At 39.6% G+C, this 22,294-nt stretch overlaps 2 protein-coding genes across 2 annotated transcripts; both read left to right on the top strand.

Annotated features, from left to right (window-relative positions):
- The first annotated feature begins 245 nt into the window (after positions 1-245).
- LOC104099173 (protein LOW PSII ACCUMULATION 1, chloroplastic) lies at positions 246-11,834 on the top strand. Its single transcript, XM_009606085.4, has 9 exons — positions 246-579; positions 8,459-8,562; positions 8,850-8,985; positions 9,161-9,392; positions 9,541-9,698; positions 10,117-10,305; positions 10,799-10,899; positions 11,085-11,181; positions 11,430-11,834. The coding sequence occupies exons 1-9, from the start codon at positions 331-333 to the stop codon at positions 11,502-11,504; spliced, it is 1,341 nt and encodes a 446-aa protein (XP_009604380.1). The 5' UTR covers positions 246-330; the 3' UTR covers positions 11,505-11,834.
- An 8,384-nt stretch (positions 11,835-20,218) lies between these two features.
- Positions 20,219-20,885, top strand: LOC104099175 (rapid alkalinization factor). The gene has a single exon (XM_009606086.4). The coding sequence runs from the start codon at positions 20,296-20,298 to the stop codon at positions 20,647-20,649; it is 354 nt and encodes a 117-aa protein (XP_009604381.1). The 5' UTR covers positions 20,219-20,295; the 3' UTR covers positions 20,650-20,885.
- The last annotated feature ends 1,409 nt before the right edge of the window (positions 20,886-22,294 follow it).

Below are 22,294 nucleotides of genomic sequence, written 5' to 3'. Positions count from 1 at the left end.
TTTTATTCCTTATCCTACTTTTTATATAATAATTTTGCTCTGTATCCTATTTTTTCTTAGTAATGTTGCAAGTTTATTATTCATATTATTAGTGCGTGCCATCATGAAACGACGGCAAACGATACAATCTATTCAAATATTTTATTAATCAAACAATACAATATAATGCAATACAATACAATACTATATATTATAAAACGAAATATAAGTACCATACAAACAAGCTGTAAATTCATATTATAAACCCTTTTTATGAAAGCCACACGAAGTCCAGGCGTAGTGCGTATGGATAAACTGAGTCGTGGGCTGCTTATGCAATGAAATCTGGACATGGCCACTGCAACTCTTGCCTCTCACCACCTCCATTTCTGCTTTTCTTCATCTACCAAATTCTCAATTACTAACAGAAGAAGACAAGTATGGCTAAATTATCCTAACAGAAATAGTTTCTCACTAGTTTTTTGTTCTTCTCCTACTTCGCCCCCTCCGCCACCATCGTCGGCCCAAGTCAGCGAACCCAGTACTCCCACTGCTGAGTCTTGCGTCAACGTGGGCCTTGACCTGTTTTCGAGAGGACGGGTATTTTTCTACTTCTCTCTCATTTTCATGGCTGTAATTCGTCTAATTGTTTCATGGTTGCAGACATCAAATAACAGTTTCCTAACTGTTTTAAGTCTTATGATGCAATTCAATTTGATAGTAAATGTTTCAATTTCCAGTCATACTCTCCTCATTACTTGGTATGTGGAAAAGAAGAAGTACCGGCTTGTTGTAGACATAAAATAAATCGATATATCTAACAGCTTAAATTTTTAGAGTGGCGGTTCGCACCGTTCCGTACTCGTTACTTGTTGTATTTGTCTATCAATGTGTGACTCTTTTTGAGAGCCTCCTGAATTGGTTGGTCAAATTATTTTTGCTAACTCTACCCTATCTTAGCCAATTTTCATTGGTGGTATCTTTGTTTACCCGAAAAATCGGATAACGTTGAATTTGTATATGGTTCTAAGGGTACGTAAAATCTTTTGATACAAAGACAACAATACAAGAATTTTGGCTATGAGAGCAGAAAAGATGAACAGGAAAATTTTTGGTAGGATGCCGTGAACACAGGCTTAAGTATATCTCTTTTTTGTATGAGTCCCCAGTTGCTTTTTTGTCTACAAGGATGCCCTTTTTATAAGAGAGGGTCATTGCTCTATCTACAACAAAATATAAAATAATACATATAGTGGAGGACCCATGATGATTTGTCTCCTCCTTGATTCCCGTTAAGATTCTCTACCTTGGTGCGGTTGCAATGACTTTTGTCCGCGAGCTCGATACTGGTTCGAGCTCGATACTGGACCGAGCCATCGGCCTTGGTCGAGGCTCGATTCTGACCTGGGGATCTCGGTGTTTGGCGTGCAAGTTGGTCGGTCTCTGTATCCTCGATGATCTCTACCTTGCTTCGTAGTCTGATTTGGGTATGAGCTCGATAATGATATCGAGCTACCATAGGTCGTTCTCGATACTCAATAAAGATATCGAACAGGTCATTGACCGGTCTTGAAGTTCGGAGCTCGACGTCCCTATTTCGTACTTTGACCGGGCATGTTATGCAGATGTCCTTTGATCGATACACCATTATCTTCGACCAGCCCGTATGAATGACTAAAATCGGTTTTAACCGTATACAGATAGTCTCCTCGTTTCTCGGAGAAGAATTTAATGAGAAACTATATGATTTCCCAACATCTCGATTAAATATATACTGACGTTTTCATCGATATCGACCATGATGTAAATGATAGCTATCCCGTCAGTTTGGTTTTACCGAGGCATTTAATGTGTCAGGCGGCGGTCGGCCACATCTGATACTGAACTGTTATTGCTTCAATATATAAATGGCCTTTTCTTCCACCATTCGTTATTTTCATGTCTTCAAACTTCCCAATTTTTCAAGTTCCCCAGAATTCTTCCTTAGAGCACCAAAATACCCTCATTCTTTGTCTACGACATTTTCAAATGGCAAAAATGTCTAAGTTTGTTCCGCAAAAAGAGACCGCTTGTTCTTCTCGACCTTCTGGTGGTGAGGATGTGGGAGAGCCCCGCCTTGAGGAATTCGTTCCGATTGGGTGTTCGACTGTAGGTGATTTTAAGATTGAAAAACCTTCTCCGATACCGGGTCGGTGTGAGCCGATGTCGAGGTACCAATGTTTGATTACCGAAAAAGTTCTTGATAAAGTTATACATGAATGTAATTGGGATAATAAACTCGTGGTAATCCCATCGCCCGATGAATCAATTATTACCCACGTCGAAGGTTTCTTAAGTGTTTATACTTATCCTTTCACGTTGGGACCCCTGGACCCTGTCGTCGTTGCCTTTTGTAAGAGGTACGACGTGACACTCGGCCAAATTCACCCTTCCTTTTGGAGGATAGTGATTCTTCTTCGATTTTTTTCGAGCAAGATCGAGGGGCGTATCTTCACCCTCGACCATCTTATGCGCCTTTACAGTCCCCGACTTTATCGAGGAGGGTTGATCAAGCTTGCTCGCCGAGCAACCAAAGCGCCATTCTCGAGTATTGATGAGACTCGGGATCGGGGTTGGATGGGCCGCTTTGTTCAGGTCAGAACCTCGGACCTGATACCAGCCGATGACTTGCCGTTTCCTGAGAAATGGAATATGAGCCGTGAGCAAAAGTTTTCCTTTGCCTGTTTTGATTTCGCTGATTGCCTTCTATTTTGTTGATCCATTTTTCGTTCCTAATCGCAGCCATAGCTCGAGTGCCGGAACCGATCCCGGACCTTAGGCAATGGGTTGAAAGCCTGGTGTTGCAGAGACCATACTCCGAGCGTGCTTGGGTAGAATTATCAAAGGGTCGATGGGAGGGCCGTAGTCATGGTAAATCCTTTTTAGACTTGCTTTTCCATCGATTCGTATGGTAAATCCCCATTTTCCTTTTTGTAGGACTTGGGAAAGATGTAGTCATGAGAGCCCCATCTGGTGACGAAAACGTTCCTGTCTTGAAGCAGGTAAAGGAAAAGAAGAGAAAAGACGTACCTAGTCCCCCGATCTCGGAGAAGAGGAAACCGGCTAAAAGATCTCGAAATCCGAAGGGGGGCTCTGGTGTTGTGCTTCCGGAAGCGGTCCGCCATTCAAGGGGCGAACCCGAAAAAGGAGAGGAGAATTTAGCCTGCGTAAAGGCTAGTGTTGTGATTCAACAGTTTTCCGATTCGGTGGAAGCAAATCAGGGAAACTTGGCCATAATCCTCGAACAAAATGAAGCCGAGATTATTCCATCTCGAACCAAGCTGATAGAGAGGAAAGCCGAGGGTGGATCTTCTCGGGCAGCAGAGGATATTTTAAGAGAGGAATTCGGGACAGTTGACATTGGCGGATCCCCTCAGATTTCGGATGCCATGATTCGAGACGCCGTCTTGTTGGAGGATCGGTCCTATGAGGGTATTCAGGAGTCGACCTATATTCATGGTTTTCTGGAGGGGCTCGAATCAGGTGCCTCGGAGGAGGTTACTGGTATTGGTGGAATGGCGGTTCCCAAAAAGGCATCGTGGTCGGGTTCTAACGCCTCCGTTGGTTTATAAACTGGTGGACCGATTTCCAACCCCAAGTATTGATCCTGACCGGAGGCGGAAGATAGAGTTTTCCGTACCTGCGGATACCCGAATTTTTTCTTCCCCCGTGGGGGTCGCCAGTTACCTTCGGCCCATAATGACCGAAGAGGATCAATCAGTGATGAATGCGGTGGGGCCTGGTTGTCTCTTCAACGAGGCCCAACATGCTTTGAATCGGGTAAATCTAATGGTAATTAGGTTTACATTAGAGTTTGTTGGTAATTTTAATGCTTCTTCTTTTGTTCGCAGGCTTCAGTGTTGCATCACGAAGCCTTTCTTCGCATCCGGGAGGAGCATGATGCCGAGTTTCGGAGCCTTACTGAGAAAAGTGACTCGTACAGACACCTTAGTGAAAATCTTCGAGCGGACTTGTCAGCGGCTCGGGAAGGACATGAGGAAATGGCCGAGCAGGTATTCCGAATGTTCCATGATAGTGAAGATGAAGAAGAGATAACTACTAATGATCCGGTTCTGCAGGTTCGGCAGCGGATCGAGCAGGTTGGACGGCTTAACTCGCAGGTAGAAGCGCTACTGGCCGAGGCAGCTGAATTCAAAAAGTGTATGGATATACTTGCCTCGAAAAAGGAAGCCGTTGAAGCTCAGTTGGAGCTGTCCGATGCCCAACTTCGATCGGCGAAAGATAACGCCTCGGGGCTGATCGAAAAGATGAAAGATCTTCAGCACCGATTGGATTTGGCCACTTCCGACAAGGCAAATTCGGCCAAAGAACTTGAGGTGGCTAGATCTGAGGCGATCGAGGCCAATAAAAGAGCTGATGCCAAAGTGGCTCAGTTCCGGATTGATGTCGAGGTTAACCAAACCAAAGCTGAGAGCATGGTCGAACATGCAAGATGGCAAGCTCGAAGAGAGGCTCTCGAGGAGGTAAGAGTACAGGGCTTCGATGTTGGGATCGAGATTGAAGTTGCCAGGGCGGAAGAGAACAAAGCTCGGAGGTTGGCCTTTCCCGAAGAGGACTCCGATGATTCGGGGGAGTCTGAAGATGAGGACGGTGCTGCAAATACAACCTCCGGTGAAGATTGAGTCACTTAAGTGCTTAGGTCGTCTGCGTTCTTTTGGTATCGTTTTTTGGTTTTCGCATAAAGAACCTTTTGGCAGAGTAGATGTCTCTGTAAATATAAATTTCTCTTCTTTTGAAGCAAAATAGCCTCACGGGCTAAGTAGATAGCTTGAATTTTAATCTCTGTTGCCTTGTGGGTAGTCCCCTTTGTTTTGAAAGGCTCGAACATCCTTCAGTTTTAAATAGTCAGCTGTTCGTTTGAATTCGGAGATATGAGTATCTTCACTTGAAATAATGTGGCCCGTAGGTGTAATGGTCGAGTAAGTGCTGATCTTGAGGTAAAAGCAGCCCGTAGGCTTTGCAGTCGAGTGAAGGATTCGAACTTGATGCAATGTAGCCCATAGGCATAATAGTCGAGTGAGCGCTTTGCTTGAACTCGAAATAGAAAGAGCCCGTAGGCTTGGTGGTCGAGTGAATGCTTGTTCGAACTCGATACAAAATAGCCCGTAGGCATAATAGTCGAGTGAGCGCTTTGCTCGAACTCGAAATAGAAAGAGCCCGTAGGCTTGGTGGTCGAGTGAATGCTTGTTCGAACTCGATACAAAATAGCCCATAGGCATAATAGTCGAGTGAGCGCTTTGCTCGAACTCGAAATAGAAAGAGTCCGTAGGCTCGGTGGTCGAGTGAATGCTTGTTCAAACTCGATACAAAATAGCCCGTAGGCGTAATAGTCGAGTGAGCGCTTTGCTCGAACTCGAAATAAAAAGAGCCCGTAGGCTTGGTGGTCGAGTGAATGCTTGATCGAACTCGATACAAAATAGCCCGTAGGCGTAATAGTCGAGTGAGCGCTTTGCTCGAACTCGAAATAAAAAGAGCCCGTAGGCTCGGTGGTCGAGTGAATGCTTGTTCGAACTCGATGCTGTTTGCATAATTAATCGTAAAATATCGATAAAGAAGATTGATTACTCAAGTCATTATACATGTGTTCATGTTTTGCATCAGGCTCGGGCCAACTACATAAGCATTGTTTGTTTTGTTGAGACACTGTTTGTCGTGAAATAACGAAGTAACATCCTTTGCTCTGAACCTTGATAATCATCACAGATGTGTTCAGTGGTAAAGCCCCCCATGCGAGGTTGATTTTAAAGAGGCCTCGGATACTTAGCAATAGCATTGTTTCCGCTATATGGCTGGTATCGATCTCCGGCCGATTTTTGTTCGGTAGTTCTTTTTGTAGCTGACCTGGACATCGACTAGTCATCTTCGACTCTTATTTTGGCTTGATATCGATTGTGCACATCGGTCCAAGTAATAGCTGGGTACTCGATCAGACTTTGTTTCAGCCGTCGTGACGCCATCAAGCCCCGCTCGTTTAGACCTTGAGTGAAAGCTTGAACAACCCAATCGTCTGTGACCGGTGGCAGATCCATTCGTTCCCTTTGAAAACGAGATACGAACTCCCTTAGCAACTCGTTATCCTTTTGTGGGTTACCTTGAACAGGTCCGACTTTCTGGTTTCGACTTTAATGGCTCCGGCGTGCGCTTTTACGAAGCAATCCGCAAGCATAGCAAAAGAGTCAATAGAGTTAGATGGTAAATTATGATATCATACCATAGCCCCTTTTGACAGGGTTTCACCGAATTTTTCAATAACACTGATTCAATCTTATCATCTTCCAAATCATTGCCCTTGACGGCAAACATGTAAGAAGTGACGTGCTCGTTGGGGTCAGTCGTTCCGTTATATTTGGGTATTTCGGGCATACGAAATCTCTTGGGGATTGGGTTTGGGGCCGCACTCGAAGGGAAAGGCTTTTGAATGAATTTTTTCGAATCTAGCCCTTTTATCATTGGTGGAGCTCCCGGGATTTGATCGATCCTGGAATTGTACGTTTCTACGATTTTTTCGTTGGCCTCGACTCGTTTAGTGAGTTCCTCGAACATCTTGGTAATTTCGGGAGTAGTCCCCGATTCCTGTTCATTCGACTTCTCTACGGCTGGTTCCGTTCTCGGGGTGATTTCTCGAAGTGGGTTGGATTCCGGTGTGCTACGTATGTGATTTTGGCTCTGTAGCTGGGTTATCGCTGCTTGTTGGGCTTGTAACATCTCGAAGATCATCCGTAAGCTGACTCCGATCTCCTCCCCGTTATGGGTGTCTCGAGCTATAGATCGAATGTCGCCCTGAGCGCTTTTTTCCGGTTCGGAATGTTTGTTTGCCTCAAGAGCCACTTGTGAATTGACATCTAACGGTACTTCGACTTGAGCTTTGGTGACATCGTTAATTTGCCTTCCGGCCCTGGGTGTCAAGTTATTGATTTCATCTTGAAGGCCGACATCGAGGTTGATAGGCATAGCCATTGTTGACTTTCAAGTTGCAAGCTGGAGTGTACTGTAGATTTATATCAAACAATTACTATTATCCTTAGCCCCACGGGGGGCGCCAAACTGTTTACCTGAAAAATCGGATAACGTTGAATTTGTATATGGTTCTAAGGGTACGTAAAATCTTTTGATACAAAGACAACAATACAAGAATTTTGGCTATGAGAGCAGAAAAGATGAACAGGAAAATTTTTGGTAGGATGCCGTGAACACAGGCTTAAGTATATCTCTTTTTTGTATGAGTCCCCAGTTGCTTTTTTGTCTACAAGGATGCCCTTTTTATAAGAGAGGGTCATTGCTCTATCTACAACAAAATATAAAATAATACATATAGTGGAGGACCCATGATGATTTGTCTCCTCCTTGATTCCCGTTAAGATTCTCTACCTTGGTGCGGTTGCAATGACTTTTGTCCGCGAGCTCGATACTGGTTCGAGCTCGATACTGGACCGAGCCATCGGCCTTGGTCGAGGCTCGATTCTGACCTGGGGATCTCGGTGTTTGGTGTGCAAGTTGGTCGGTCTCCGAATCCTCGATGATCTCTACCTTGCTTCGTAGTCTGATTTGGGTATGAGCTCGATAATGATATCGAGCTACCATAGGTCGTTCTCGATGCTCGATAAAGATATCGAACAGGTCACTGACCGGTCTTGAAGCTCGGAGCTCGACGTCCCTATTTCGTACTTTGACCGGGTATGTTATGCAGATGTCCTTTGATCGATACACCATTATCTTCGACCAGCCCGTATGAATGACTAAAATCGGTTTTAACCGTATACAATCTTAGAGTCCTATAATCAGTGCAAAATTAGTTTTACTCGTGCAAGTTAATTAGTACTATTTTGTCTTGTATTCCGAAATATGTTCAAAATTTTCCCATTCCGAGTAAATCTAATGGTAATAGTTGCACTTATGCTGAGCTGAATTAACACTAAACACTCACCCTCACATTCATTGTGTCACAAATGTATGTCTATTCTTGGGCATAGCTAAAGAATGATGCTCAAAAGATTAGCCTACTCAATGAGTTTTTCTATTTATAATCTTGTACTCATTGTATGTCTGAGTTGTAGTTTCTTGCATATCTCTATTTGATCCTGCATCCCAAGCTTAAGGATAACAGCTGGTAGGTTGATTCCTAGTAGGTTGATTCACCGTTATTACTGTAAAAACAATTTGCTAATGTCTTGTCAATTATTTGATTGAATTTTCTTTTTTCCTTTTAATCAACAGTTTTTCTTTTGCCAATTCCCTAATTTTAAACCTATTCATTTTGCCTTTCTTTTTATTTCCCGCTTAATTGTGTCCTCAATGTTCTGTGTTTTGGTTCGTGTAACAAACTTTCCTGCAAGTTGGTTACAGACCCTTTTAGGTTGGATTTCAGTCTGCAATATGGGCAACACATACCATCTTGATTCATTAATTTTGAACTTTCCAGGTTAAAGATGCTCTTGTGCAGTTTGACACGGCGCTTACTTTAGATCCCACCCCTATCGAGGCTCAAGCTGCTCTTTATAATAAAGCATGCTGCCATGCCTACAGGTAGATTTCTCCTTTGCCTCTTTCGTGGTTGATCTGGATAAACATTAATTTGTTTGAAGCCATGTTGAGGAAAAACATACTCCTGAGTTTCTTCTCTTGTAAACTGCAAGTAAAGGAACCTAAAATTTCTTAATCACAGTTATTAGCTTAATTGTTTCATTGGAAGGATCACAAAGAACAATGTTGAAACTTCAAAGAGCATCTCAAAGGAGCTTACTTTTTTAATTCTTCTTTGTCACTCTTTTATTATTTGTTTATATGTTTATTTATTTTCTTTATTTACTAAGAGGGGAAGGAAAGAAAGCTGCTGACTGTTTACGCACGGCTTTGAAAGAGTATAACCTAAAGTTTGGCACAATCCTTAATGATCCGGATTTGGCTTCCTTCAGATCATTGCCTGAATTTAAGGAACTACAGGAAGAGGTTTGTTTCCCGCTGATGAATATAGTGCTTTATTTATCATCATGCTTGGATGTATGAATTCGTTTCAGTTCTTTATCAAATTGATTATGTGATTATGTTATCGGTATCTTAACTTAGCAAGGCTCTAGCTTTACTTCATTATTTCTGAATCTCATAGTCTTTTATTACCTCACAGGCTAGGTTAGGAGGGGAAGACGTAGGGTACAGTTTCCGTAGAGACCTTAAGCTCATCAGCGAGGTACAAGCACCATTTAGAGGGGTCAGAAGATTCTTCTATGTGGCATTCACCGCTGCTGCTGGAATTTCTACATTTTTCACTATACCCAGGTTAATCCGTGCAATTCAAGGTGGAGAGGGTGCTCCTGATGTTGGGGAGACTGCAGGAAATGTTGCTATAAATGTCGTTGGTAAATAATGACTGCATTTGCTATGGATTGTATAGTTCACTTCTGAAGTTCTGTAAAATGATGTTTACTTGGTATATTAATTAACGCTTCTTAATGGAAACGAACTGTTTCTTAAAAATGATTAAGCTCTTGAACCAGCACTCTGCAGGTATTATTGTTTTTGTGGCTTTGTTTCTTTGGGAGAACAAAAAAGAGGAGGAACAGCTTGCACAAATATCACGTGATGAAACACTATCAAGGTTGCCTTTGCGCCTTTCAACTAATAGGATTGTTGAACTGGTCCAGCTAAGAGACACCGTGAGGCCTGTTAGTGAGACCACTTCCCCTTTACTCTTCTTGTTTTCAATTTCCAGAAGTAAGCAGAAGTTGAGTGGAAAACATCAGTAGGAGTCCTTCAATTTGTCACTTAAAGAATGACAAGTCCTGTACAACTCTTACTAGGGTCACATGTCTAGTTCTTGTTGCCACATATTCTGCTTAATAGATCAAAAGATATGGTTTGCCTCTCCTCTTAAACAAAGAAGAAAGCTTTTCCATCACATTTATATTGCCGGAAGGATGATGACAGAAAAGTTAGTTCCACATTTTGCTAAGTTTGCAACAAATGCCTTTTTTTAATGAGCAAAAAGATATCCCATTACGTATTTGTTCTATCTTTTTTTGAAATTCCTGACTTGGAACATACTTTCTCCTCTTATATGGAGTTTGACCAGTTGCTTGTTAGGTTATTTTGGCTGGGAAGAAGGAGACAGTCTCTCTGGCTATGAGAAATGCTGAGAGATTCCGCTCTGAGCTTCTTAAACGCGGAGTCCTTCTAGTTCCTGTTATTTGGGGTGAAGGTAGGGAAACAAAAATAGAGAAGAAAGGTTTTGGTCTTCCTCAAAAGGCAGCCGCTTCTCTCCCATCAATAGGGGTAAGATTGAAGATTTTTAATAGCACTTAATGATCATTATAAACAACATGATGCTATAGCATGCACGTCAAGTTCATGATTCTTGCTTACTTTTTGCTCAAAGTCCAGAAGAATCTTTTTACCCGCTACCAGTGGCAGAGGCAGGATTTCCACTAAGGGGTTCAAAAAAGAAAAAAAGTTCAAAAATTAAAAGAGATTGTGGCCAATAGGAATTGAACTAGTGACTTCACAAAGATTTTGAACCCCCTTGACCATTAAGCTATACTTTTGAGCTATGTCAAGGGGCTTCAAAACATAATATATAGAGGTAAAAAAACAGATTTCGGCGAAGGGCGTTCGGGTGAACCCCCTTCCACCGCCCTAAATCCGCCCCTGCCCGCTACTGATTATTGAAAGTCGTTTCATGTTGCTCAAAAAAGCATGATACAATAATAATCTTAATGTTGCATGTATCTGTTTATGTTTTCTTATTTTTCTCCCATTGCTACTGTAGGAAGATTTTGACCAAAGAACTCAGTCAGTAATTGCAAAATCAAAATTGAAGTCAGAGATCCGGTTCAAGGCGGAGACCGTTTCACCTGTAGAGTGGGAAAGGTATCAACCTTTTCTTAATACACTTGAAACTACTTATCATCTTCTTGGACATTTATGTTTGTGGCATTTTTATCTTAAGGACATCCTGGCGCGCTCAGTTTGATCGACTGAAATTTTTCTTTGTGCCCATACGGGAAAGACCTATTTCTTATTGATTAATTATGTTTAACCTCACTCTGTTTCAGGTGGATAAGGGATCAACAGAAGTCTGAAGGTGTTACTCCTGGTGAAGATGTCTACATTATACTTCGTCTAGATGGTCGTGTTCGACGATCAGGAAAGGTCAGTCAGTGCGTGTAAAATTCTTTGTGCTGCAATTCTTTTCTCTGCTCCGTTGATTATGAACCAATTATGTGCTTATTCGCATATGTAATTAGCAAAAAAAAAGTCATTGATGACTCTAAAATCCACCAGTCAAGTAAGATGCCTTTGCAGTGGCGTACAAATATTCGTGTCTGTGTTGTTTATAATTTACTTTTTCCTTTCTGGTTTAATTCTTTGTGAGATTTTAATATTGACCAACTCTGCAGGGGATACCTGACTGGTCTCAAATTGTGAAGGAACTACCTCCAATGGAAGCAATATTAAGCAAGCTAGAAAGATAATACAAGTTTCTCCGGTTGTGTGCTAAAAGCTTTTCACTACCTGTTGTATTTTGTGTCAGTTTCCTTTCTTGAAATATACAAGGCGCTGATTGATGCTTGTCGAGCTCTAACTTACTTACTCTTGTTTGATCTATACATATTGATATAGTTATTTAATTTTGAAGTCAGAGGTGGAGGTGGATTCATGATTTTAAATCAATGGACACGAAATACCAGTGTAGTCATCAATTTTTATGACAATAAATAACTGTGGACTTAGTACTTATGTATATATTTGAAAAAATTAAAATCTGATACTATATAGTTTCAATAGCACTTTTGGTCGTAAAAGGTGCATCTGCCTATGCTTGAAGTCTTTGTTTTCCCGTTTCCTTAATGAATGTTGGCACAATCAACTGGACAAAGAAGAGAAACAAGAGAAGCATTTCTAAGGAGTTGGCTGGGGGAGTAATCTCTGCTTTGGTAGTTGACTTCTTTTGGAAATAATAATATGGTTTCTTGCATACGTTAAAACTGAGTTTGGTTCAGAAATTGTTGAAGGGTCGATCTATTTTTAATTATTAACTAAGTAATTTTTAATCAAAACGAGGAGATTTAAGCTTGAATTATTCCAACAAGAAGATATTCTAAACCTACTTCAACAAAAAAATAATAACTCTGCCGGGAAGACTTCTGCATAAACTATAAGGTGAAGGGACCAAGGTCCAAGATGATTGCCCATTTTATTATGATCTATTCCTCCGACAATTTGCGTCCCTCCTTTGCCTGCACGGTCACTCTACTTAAATGCATTTATTTAAAACTAGAATACTCATAATTTCAGCAATTTCTTATGGATTATGAAGTATTTAACTGTTACTTGTAAATTAAAACACAACATACTTAAAACCTTAAGGATAATTGACTTACATATATGTGATGATTTAATTGCTTGAAATAATATTTTACATATTTGAAATCAATAAAAAGACTAGTCTATTAATCACAATAATATTTTAAAATTAGTCAGGAATAAATTGTTTGAGGGAAGGATGCCGAGGGTCTATTGGAAACAGTCTCTCTATCCCAGGGTAGGGGTAAGGTCTGCGTACACATTACTCTCCCCAAACCCCACTAGTGGGATTATACTGGGTTGTTGTTGTTGTTGTTGTTGTTTGAATAAATTGTTTGACTCCGTTAATAGTTGTGGTATATATAAGTCAGGAGTAAGGGTGCACATAGGTCGGGTTAGTTCGGATTTTTTAATTATCAAATCAAATCAATGATGTCGGGTTTTTAAATTTATAAACCAAACCAAACCAACAAAGTTGGGTTTTTTAATCTCGGGTTTTTCGGGTTTTTTTCCGGTAAAGTCTTCATAGCATAAAATATATAACTTGTGCTCCAAATATTTCTTAAGTCCTAGTAAAATACAACTATATAATGTGTTTTCCAAAAAACTAACACAATAATATGAGATTAGTTATAGCATTATACTAAAAAATATTCAATAACAAAGATAAAATAATAAAATTATATAAAATAAATATTGCTAATTAATAAGCCATAATAAAAATTAACATAATCTGAAAATACTATATAGGTCATGCTAAAATAAGTATAGCTAATAAGTACTAATATTAATTACATAACTAAGCACTAAAGAAAAAGATAAACTAAGTTATGCATTTTCATTATAAACCGATGTAAAACTAAAATAATTATCCAACACTTTCGTCATTCCTAGTATTGAATTGAATTTCTTTTGTTAGCATTAGTATTGATTTGAACTTTGTTTGAGTTATTACATTTATGTGCTATAAAATTTATTTACCATTCAAGAATGTTAAGTTTAAACTTGAAATAATACGTTAAAAGATAAAACTGTAAAAAAGTTTAAGAAATATTTATAAATTACATTACAATAAATATTTATATGTATAAAATATTTTTAAAAATTATATAAATGTATTATATATCGGGTTGGTTTGATTTCGGTTTGACTTTTTTTAGTTAAAACTAAACCAAACTGTTTACCGAAAAAATCAGATAACGTTAAATTTGTAGATTGTTCTAAGGATATGCGATACAATTTGATATAAATCGCGTAGAGAAATGAAAATATGTGTATTGTTGACTGTAAGAACGAAAATAATAAGCAAAAAGAATGAATAAGTAAAACAAGCATAAGGGGATTACTATCAATATCTAGAGGAAGTGATCTTTTTTATGTTCAACCTCCTCTAACTTACAAGGATTCCCCCTTTTATAGAAGAGGGTCATTACCAAAAAATAATAAAATAAAACATGTAGTGGAAGACCCATGATGACTTGTCTCTTCCTTGATTCCCGCCAAGATTCTCTTTGTTGATGTGGTTGCAACGGCTCTTGTCTGTGAGCTCGATACTAGCTCGAACTCGTTACTGGGTCTGGCCCTTCGGTCTTGGATCGAGTTCGACCTTCGAGATGGGCGTCGCGCATTTTCGACCTCGAAGCAGTGCCTTGCGAATCGATTCGGTCACGGGCTCGATAGGATTATCGAGCCGCCTCCTCGGGCAACCTTCGGGCTCGAGGTTCGTTAGTACCGACCTCAGAGCTCACTCCCAAAATCTCATTCCGACTTCTTAACACTCGAACTCGATCGAACGTAGGAAGGCCGAAATCTATTTCGACCGTATATAAATAGTCCCTTCGTTTCTCGAAAAAGGATGTGGCGAGAAACGATATGATTTCCCAGCAGCTCGATCAGATATACACTGATATTTTTATCGATCCCGACCATGAAGTATGTAATGCTCGATCATCTTATGTGTCTTTATAGTCCCCGACTTTATCGAGGATACCCGATTTTTTTCTTCCCCGGTGGGAATTGCCAGTTACCTTCGGTCTTTGGTGACCGGAGAAGATCAATCAGTGATGAATGCGGAGGGGCTTCCTGTCTTTTCAACGAGACCCAACATGCTTTGAATCGGATAACTTCTGATGGCGTTTTCGCCGCTTCTGTACAAAATTTTTGTAAATACAAATCTTTCTTCTTCTTTTTTGAAGAGAAATGGCCTTTCAAACTAAATAGACAGTTTGAATTTAAATCTTTGTTGCCTTTGGGCCTCATGGGTAGTCCCCTTTGCTTTATCGGGTTCGAGCGTCCTTCAGCTTAAATAGTCAAGTGTTTGTTTTAATTCGAAGAAATAAGTAGTTTTGCTCGAAATAATGTAGCCCGTAGGCGTAATAGTCGAGCGAGTGATGGCTCGAACTCAAAATAAAGGTAGCCCGTAGTCTTAGCAGTCGAGTGAATGATTCGAACTTGATGCAATGTAGCCCGCAGGCGTAATAGTCAAAGTAGCCCGTAGGCTTAATGGTCGAGTGAGGGATCGCTCGAACTCAAAATAAAGGTAGCCCGTAGACTTGGCAGTCGAGCGAATAATTCAAACTCGATGCAATATAGCCCGTAGGCGTAATAGTCAAAGTAGCCCATAGGCTTAATGGTCGAGTGAGTGATTGCTCGAACTCGAAATAAAGGTGGCCCGTAGGCTTGGCAATCGAGCGAATGATTCGAACTCGATGCAATGTAGCCCGTAGGCGTAATAGTTAAAGTAGCCCGTAGGCTTAATGGTCGAGTGAGTGATTGCTCGAACTCAAAATAAATGTGGCCCGTAGGCTTGGAAATCGAGCGAATGATTCGAACTCGATGCAATGTAGCCCGTAGGCGTAATAGTTAAAGTATCCCGTAGGCTTAATGGTCGAGTGAGTGATTGCTCGAACTCAAAATAAAGGTGGCCCGTAGGCTTGGAAATCGAGCGAATGATTCGAACTCGATGCAATGTAGCCCGTAGGCGTAATAGTTAAAGTAGCCCGCAGGCTTAATGGTCGAGTGAGTGATTGCTCGAACTCGAAATAAAGGTAGCCCGTAGGCTTGGAAATCGAGTGAATGATTCGAACTCGATGCAATGTAGCCCGTAGGCGTAATAGTTAAAGTAACCCGTAGGCTTAATGGTCGAGTGAGTGATTGCTCGAACTCGAAATAAAGGTAGCTCGTAGGCTTGGCAATCGAGTGAATGATTCGAACTCGATACAATGTAGCCCGTAGGCATAATAGTTAAAGTAGCCCGTAGGCTTAATGGTCGAGTGAGTGATTGCTCGAAATCGAAATAAAGGTGGCCCGTAGGCTTGGAAATCGAGCGAATGATTCGAACTCGATGCAATGTAGCCCGTAGGCGTAATAGTTAAAGTAGCTCGTAGGCTTAATGGTCGAGTGAGTGATTGCTCGAACTTGAAATAAAGGTAGCCCGTAGGCTTGGCAATCGAGTGAATGATTCAAACTCGATGCAATGTAGCCCGTAGGCGTAATAGTTAAAGTTGCCCGTAGGCTTAATGGTCGAGTGAGTGATTGCTCGAACTCGAAATAAAGGTAGCCCGTAGGCTTGGAAATCGAGTGAATGATTCGAATTCGATGCAATGTAGCCCGTAGGCGTAATAGTTAAAGTAGCCCGTAGGCTTAATGGTCAAGTGAGTGATTGCTTGAACTCAAATTAAAGGTAGCCCGTAGGCTTGGCAATCGAGTGAATGATTCGAACTCGATCCTGTTTGCATAATAAATCTTGAACATAGAATATCGGTAAAGAGGAGAGCTTTCTTTGCAGGTCATTATACATGGATTCATGTTTTGCGTCAGGGCTCGGGCCAACTATATAAGCATGGTTCATTTTGACCGTTTGGCCCTTACAACGTTTCCCGCTGAGACACTGTTTGTCATGAAATAACGAAGTAACTTCCTTTGTACCGAACTTGATAATCATCACAGATGCATTCAATGATAAATCCCCCCTGTGTACGAGATTGATTTTAAGGAGGCCTCGAATTCTCAGTAGTAGAATCGTTTCCGCTATATGGCTGGTATCGATCTCTGGTCGACTTTTGCTTTTTCGTAATAGTCCTAGAAGTCAACTGGTCATCTTCGACTCTTATTTTGGATTGATATCGATTGTGCATATCGGTCAAAGTAATAACTGGGAACTCGATCAGATTTTGCTTCAGCCGCCGCGAAGCCCTCGAGCTCCGCTCATTTAGACCTTGAGTGAAAGCTTGAACAACCCAATCGTCTGTGACTGGTGGTAGATCCATTCGTTCCATTTGAAAACGAGCTACGAACTCCCTTAGCATCTCGTTATCCTTTTGCATTACCTTGAACATTTCCGACTTTCTGGTTTCGACCTTTATGGCTCCGGCATGAGCTTTTACGAAGCAATCTGCAAGCATAGCAAAAGAATCAATGGAGTAAGATGGTAAATTATGATACCATATCATTGCCCCTTTTGACAGGGTTTCACCGAATTTTTTTTAATAATACAGATTCGATCTCATCATCTTCCAAATCATTGCCCTTGATGGCACACGTGTAAGAAGTGATGTGCTCGTTGGGGTCAGTCGTTCCGTTATATTTGGGTATTTCGGGCATACAGAATTTTTTGGGGATTGGTTTGGGGCTGCACTCGAGGGAAAAGGCTTTTGAATGAATTTTTTCGAATCTAGCCCTTTTATCATTGGTGGAGCCCCAGGATCTGGTCGACCCTGGAATTATATGTTTCTACTTTTTTATCGTTGGCTTCTACTTGTTTTGTGAGTTCCTCGAGCAATTTAGTAATTTCGGGAGTAGTCCCCGATTCTTGCTCATTTGGCTTCTCTATGGCTAGTTCCGTTCTGTGGGTGACTTCTTGAAGCGGATTGGGCTCCGGCCTGCTTTGTACCTGAGTTTGGCTCTGCAACTGAGCTGTCGCTATTTGCTGGGCTTGTAACATCTCGAAGATCATCCGTAAGCTGACTCCGATCTCCTCCACGTTATGGGTGTCTCGAGCTACGGATCGAGTACCACCCTGAATGCTCTTTTTCGGTTCGGAACGCTGATTCGCCTCTAGAGCTATTTGTGAATTGACATCCAATGATACTTCGGCTCGAATTTCGGGTGCTTCGATTCGAGCCTCAACGCCTTCATCGAGTGGCCTTCCGGCCCAGGGTGCCAAGTTGTTGGTTTCATCTTGAAGGCCGGCTTCGTGGTCGATAGGTGAAGCCATTGCTGATTTGAAGTTGCAAACTGGCGTGTACTTTAGGTTTATATCAAACGATCACTGTTACCCTTAGCCCCACGGTGGGAGCCAAACTGTTTACCGGAAAAATCGGATAACGTTAGATTTGTGGATGGTTCTAAGGATATGCGATACAATTTGATATAAATCGCGTAGAGAAATAGAAATATGTGTATTGTTGACTGTAAGAACGAAAATAATAAGCAAAAAGAATGAATAAGTAAAACAAGCATAAGGGGATTACTATTAATATCTAGAGGAAGTGTTCTTTTTTATGTTCAACCTCCTCTAGCTTACAAGGATTCCCCCTTTTATAGAAGATAGTCATTACCAAAAAATAATAAAATAAAATATATAGTGGAAGACCCATGATGACTTGTCTCTTCCTTGATTCCCGCCAAGATTCTCTTTGTTGGTGTAGTTGCAATGGCTCTTGTTTGTGAGCTCGATACTAGCTCGAACTCGTTACTGGGTCGGGCCCTTCGGTCTTGGATCGAGTTCGACCTTCGAGATGGGCGTCACGCATTTTCGACCTCGAAGCAGTGCCTTGCGGATCGATTCGGTCACGGGCTCGATAGGATTATCGAGTCGCCTCCTTGGGCGACCTTCGGCTCGAGGTTCGTTAGTACCGACCTCAGAGGTCACTCCCAAAATCTCATTCCGACTTCTTAACACTCGAACTCGATCGAACGTAGGAAGGCCGAAATCTATTTCGACCGTATACACAAACCAATTAGGTCGGGATTTATTTTCCAATACTAAACCAAATCAAACCAAACCACATCGGGTTTTTTTTGGTTTGACTCGAATTATTAATTTGGTGGGATTTATCGATTTTCTTTGTACACCCCTAGTTAGGAGCTAAAACTAAAACTTAAGAGACAAAGAGTTGGAACCAAAATATTGACTTGAATTAAACCAAACAGCTCTGAAGAAGAAAATTAGATGAGAAGAAGACACGAGTTGCTTATCATATAATAATATAGAAAGATTGACATCATTTTCTTTGGTAGGTTTTGAAAGGTTCATCTGTTTGAGGATGACTAAACTTTCCAACAGCAATGAGGATGCGGTTGAACTGGTAAAAAGGAAATCCATTAGGAAAGAAGGTTCTTTGAATGTACCAATATCTCATTATAATCTTATGTCAATTGAAATTATTTTTTATAACCGTAATGCCCGAGTTAATTTGCCGGTATTTTAACTAATTCCAGGGCACCTATTTACTTCCACAAGCACAAATATTGAGTATTTTAACTGTACCAATATCTCATTATAATCTTATGTCAATTGAAATTAGTTTTTATAACCGTAGTGTTCGGATTTGTTTGCCGGTATTTTAACTAATTTCAGGGCACCTATTACTTCCACCGGTACAAATATTGGTTAACTCTATCCATCAAAGCGTGGATAGACGGAAGAAATCCCTTAGTATTTTTACACTATTGAATTTGGACATAAAATCTCATGATTCTCAATTCACTTCATTCATGAACACTGTACATACACTTGTTCAATTAAAATTATTTTTCTCCAACCACAATCCTTGATTTGGCTTACTTCAAATATTATTATTATTGGTTCTAAGACTAGGACAACTGAACTGAACTTGTGCTAGATCAACACTATACTTCTAATACACTCCGGTTTCCCCGAAATATCCTTTATTATTATTATTATTATTATTATTATTATTATTATTATTATTACTATTATTTATTTATTTATTTTTCGAATTTTAGCCAAAATAACTTCAAGTGCCCTTAGTTTACCATTTCTTTTTGTAATTAGCAACACATTATTGATACAAGTGGTCCATGTGGATTCAGATGGTGAAAATGTTTTCGAGAATATTGGGATTAGAAGTTTGAGAGTGAAGCCTTTAGATCAAAATATTTTCTATTTCACAAACAATATCTTTATTTTCTCCTCCTCACTTTTCTTTTTAAATTATGGTACTAACCTCGAAGCAAAACAACTTTCGAAGTTAAGCATATGAAATCAAGTTATGTATTACCGCGCTCCTTTTCTTTCCCAGTAGATTAGTTATTCCATATCAAAGCATAAATAAATATATATATATATATATATATATATATATATATATATATTACAAAACTTAAATGTGGGTTCAAATGTAGTCGATAGTCATTTTTTCTCCTTTCTTTACCTCCCTTTGTTACAACTTACAAGCTTTTCCCACCCCCAGAAAAGTTTTTAAATAAAAAAGGACAAATAAAGAATCACTTTATGCTTTATCCATTCCTGCCCGACAATAACTAAGTATAAATACTTTTTAGGTTCCAAAAAGAATAACGAGCCTTAGAATAGATGACCAATCATTTAATTGTAGTGTAAAGTTAGACGTAAATTGTTAAATCTTTCTAACAAAATACATGTGCAGAAAATACATAAAAATTACAAACAAAAATTTTCTTTTAATATCTAAAATAATTTAGAAAACATTCAATAGTTAAATTTGGACAGACATTATTTTGTGGCAATGGTAGTTTGGTAAATACTGGCAACATGAACACCATTTCACGAAAAAGCCAAAAATACTTAAAATCCATTGTATCCCGCGCTATTGTGAGTCGTCGAACTAAAATAGTGGTATGGTAGTAGTAGTTAGAACTTACAAGAAAGAGAAAGCAACTTGTTATTTTTTCTCTATATATATATAACTAGGAGAAGAAGAAATATACCAATTACCATTGACAAAGTTGTAAGCAATGGCGAAGTCGTTTAGTTCCATTTTCATCATCTCTTCGCTATTAATCACGCTATTGATTATCTCCGGTGAATCTACCGGCGGCGACTTCGACATGAGCGGATGGATTCCGATGAAATCAGCCGACAGCTGTCAAGGTTCGATAGCAGAGTGCATGGCCGCCGGTGAATTCGAAATGGATTCAGAGAGCAACCGGCGCATTTTAGCAACTGATGATTACATAAGCTATGGTGCTCTGCAGAGGAACACTGTACCCTGTTCTAGAAGAGGTGCTTCCTATTATAACTGCCAGACAGGTGCTGAAGCTAATCCCTATACCCGTGGCTGCAGTGCTATTACTCGTTGCCGGAGTTAACGGTTATATCGGTTTATAAATCTTTTTTTATGATTTATCTGCTCTTTGTTAATTAATTAGTATGTAATTGTTTTGATTTTACTGTTTTTGTTAGAATAAATCTTGTATGCGTATTAAAATCCTGTGTTTATAGTTTATATATAGTGGTTTCTTTTCAGTTGCTTCTAATAAAGTGATAGTGATGCTCGGGCTGTAATTCTGTTTAATGCAATGTTCATTGGTACTTGTTAAATTCATTCTGGAACTGATTGCTTGTGAGTTCTCTATCAAAATCGAATAATTTTTTTTTTAACTATGGTTTTAAATATTTCGAAACTATAACAGTTGTCTTGGTACATTTTATTTAGTTTTAAATCTTTAAATTTCTTTTGAAGATAAATTAAACGATTGATGTCAAGAGTTACAAAAATTAGATACACTAGTTTGTCAATTGCCCTGTCTTTTTTTATTTTATTTATGTCAAATAGTTTAGCTAAGGGATTCAACCTGCAGGTTCAGCGACACATCTGTTTGCTTTATCGCCTTATAGCTTTAGAAGTAGTGATGCTCTTATGTAATAGCGTGTGCACATCACGAGTTCGAATCCTAAGTTGATATTTAATTGGAGATTGCGAGGCATATTTTCCACCAAACTTCAAACTGTTATAAAAGAAAAGAATTACGTATTAGGAAGGATAACTTAGGGAACATAATTATCTTTTTAAGGGCTATCGAGCTTCTAAATTTTAGCCCAAGATTTGACTTTTCGAAACATCACAAAAAAGGTCATATATTTTGACAGAGAATTAGGAAAGTGGAGTAACCTTTGGCATAACATATGAAGATTTTGAATTAATTTTTATATCTTCCACCAACATAAGTTTTAAATAATTCTATCTATCAAAACTTAGGTAGATGCTAATAAGTCGCAGGCAAAACGCAGGCGGATTTAGGGATGCAAGGGTGTTCACCCGAACACACTGTGTATATAAGAAAAAATTTGATTTTTACCTGGTCGCGTTCAAAACCATTATGAGATCATTGGTTCCATTCCCATTAGCTACAATCACTTTAAATTTTTTAACTTATTCCTTTTTTGAACCCCTTAGCAGAAGTTCTGGCCGGAGCACCTACAACAGAAGGGAAAAAGAGAAAAGGAATTCTGAGCTGCGACGCCTGAATGACACAACCTTCAAATCTTTACAGAAATCTTGTTTATCCAAAATAAGAAACCCTTGTAGATTCTATCAAAGCAAATAAGTTTTTACTAGTTTTACAGCGTATCTATCAGATTAATGCATTTTCTGAAGATTTCATCACAGCTCGTGTTAGAAATTCGATAATAAAAGAAAAAGAAATATAGAAAACAGAAGTTTTGAAGCCTGATATTATCACTGGCTCAAAAGAGTGGTTGTTTGACCTTTTGAATTAACCTAGCTAGAATACTAAACCTATTATCATTGCTTTTAAAAATGTTTGATTTGAAGTGAACCATAACAGTTAATTAGGTTCTGTTATATAGTGAATGGATAATAGCCTGTTTGGCCGAGCTTCTCCTCTTAGAAGCACTTTTTTTTTTCGAAATTAAAGTTTTTGGCCAAGCTTTTAAAAGAAAAAAAATGTTTTTGAAGAGAAGCAGAAGCAGTTTCGAAGAATCAGGAAAAAA

The sequence above is a fragment of the Nicotiana tomentosiformis genome, chromosome 1 (genome assembly GCF_000390325.3).
Source record: "Nicotiana tomentosiformis chromosome 1, ASM39032v3, whole genome shotgun sequence".
Taxonomy (NCBI): Eukaryota; Viridiplantae; Streptophyta; class Magnoliopsida; order Solanales; family Solanaceae; genus Nicotiana; species Nicotiana tomentosiformis.
This window is presented reverse-complemented; position numbering and strand designations above follow the sequence as displayed.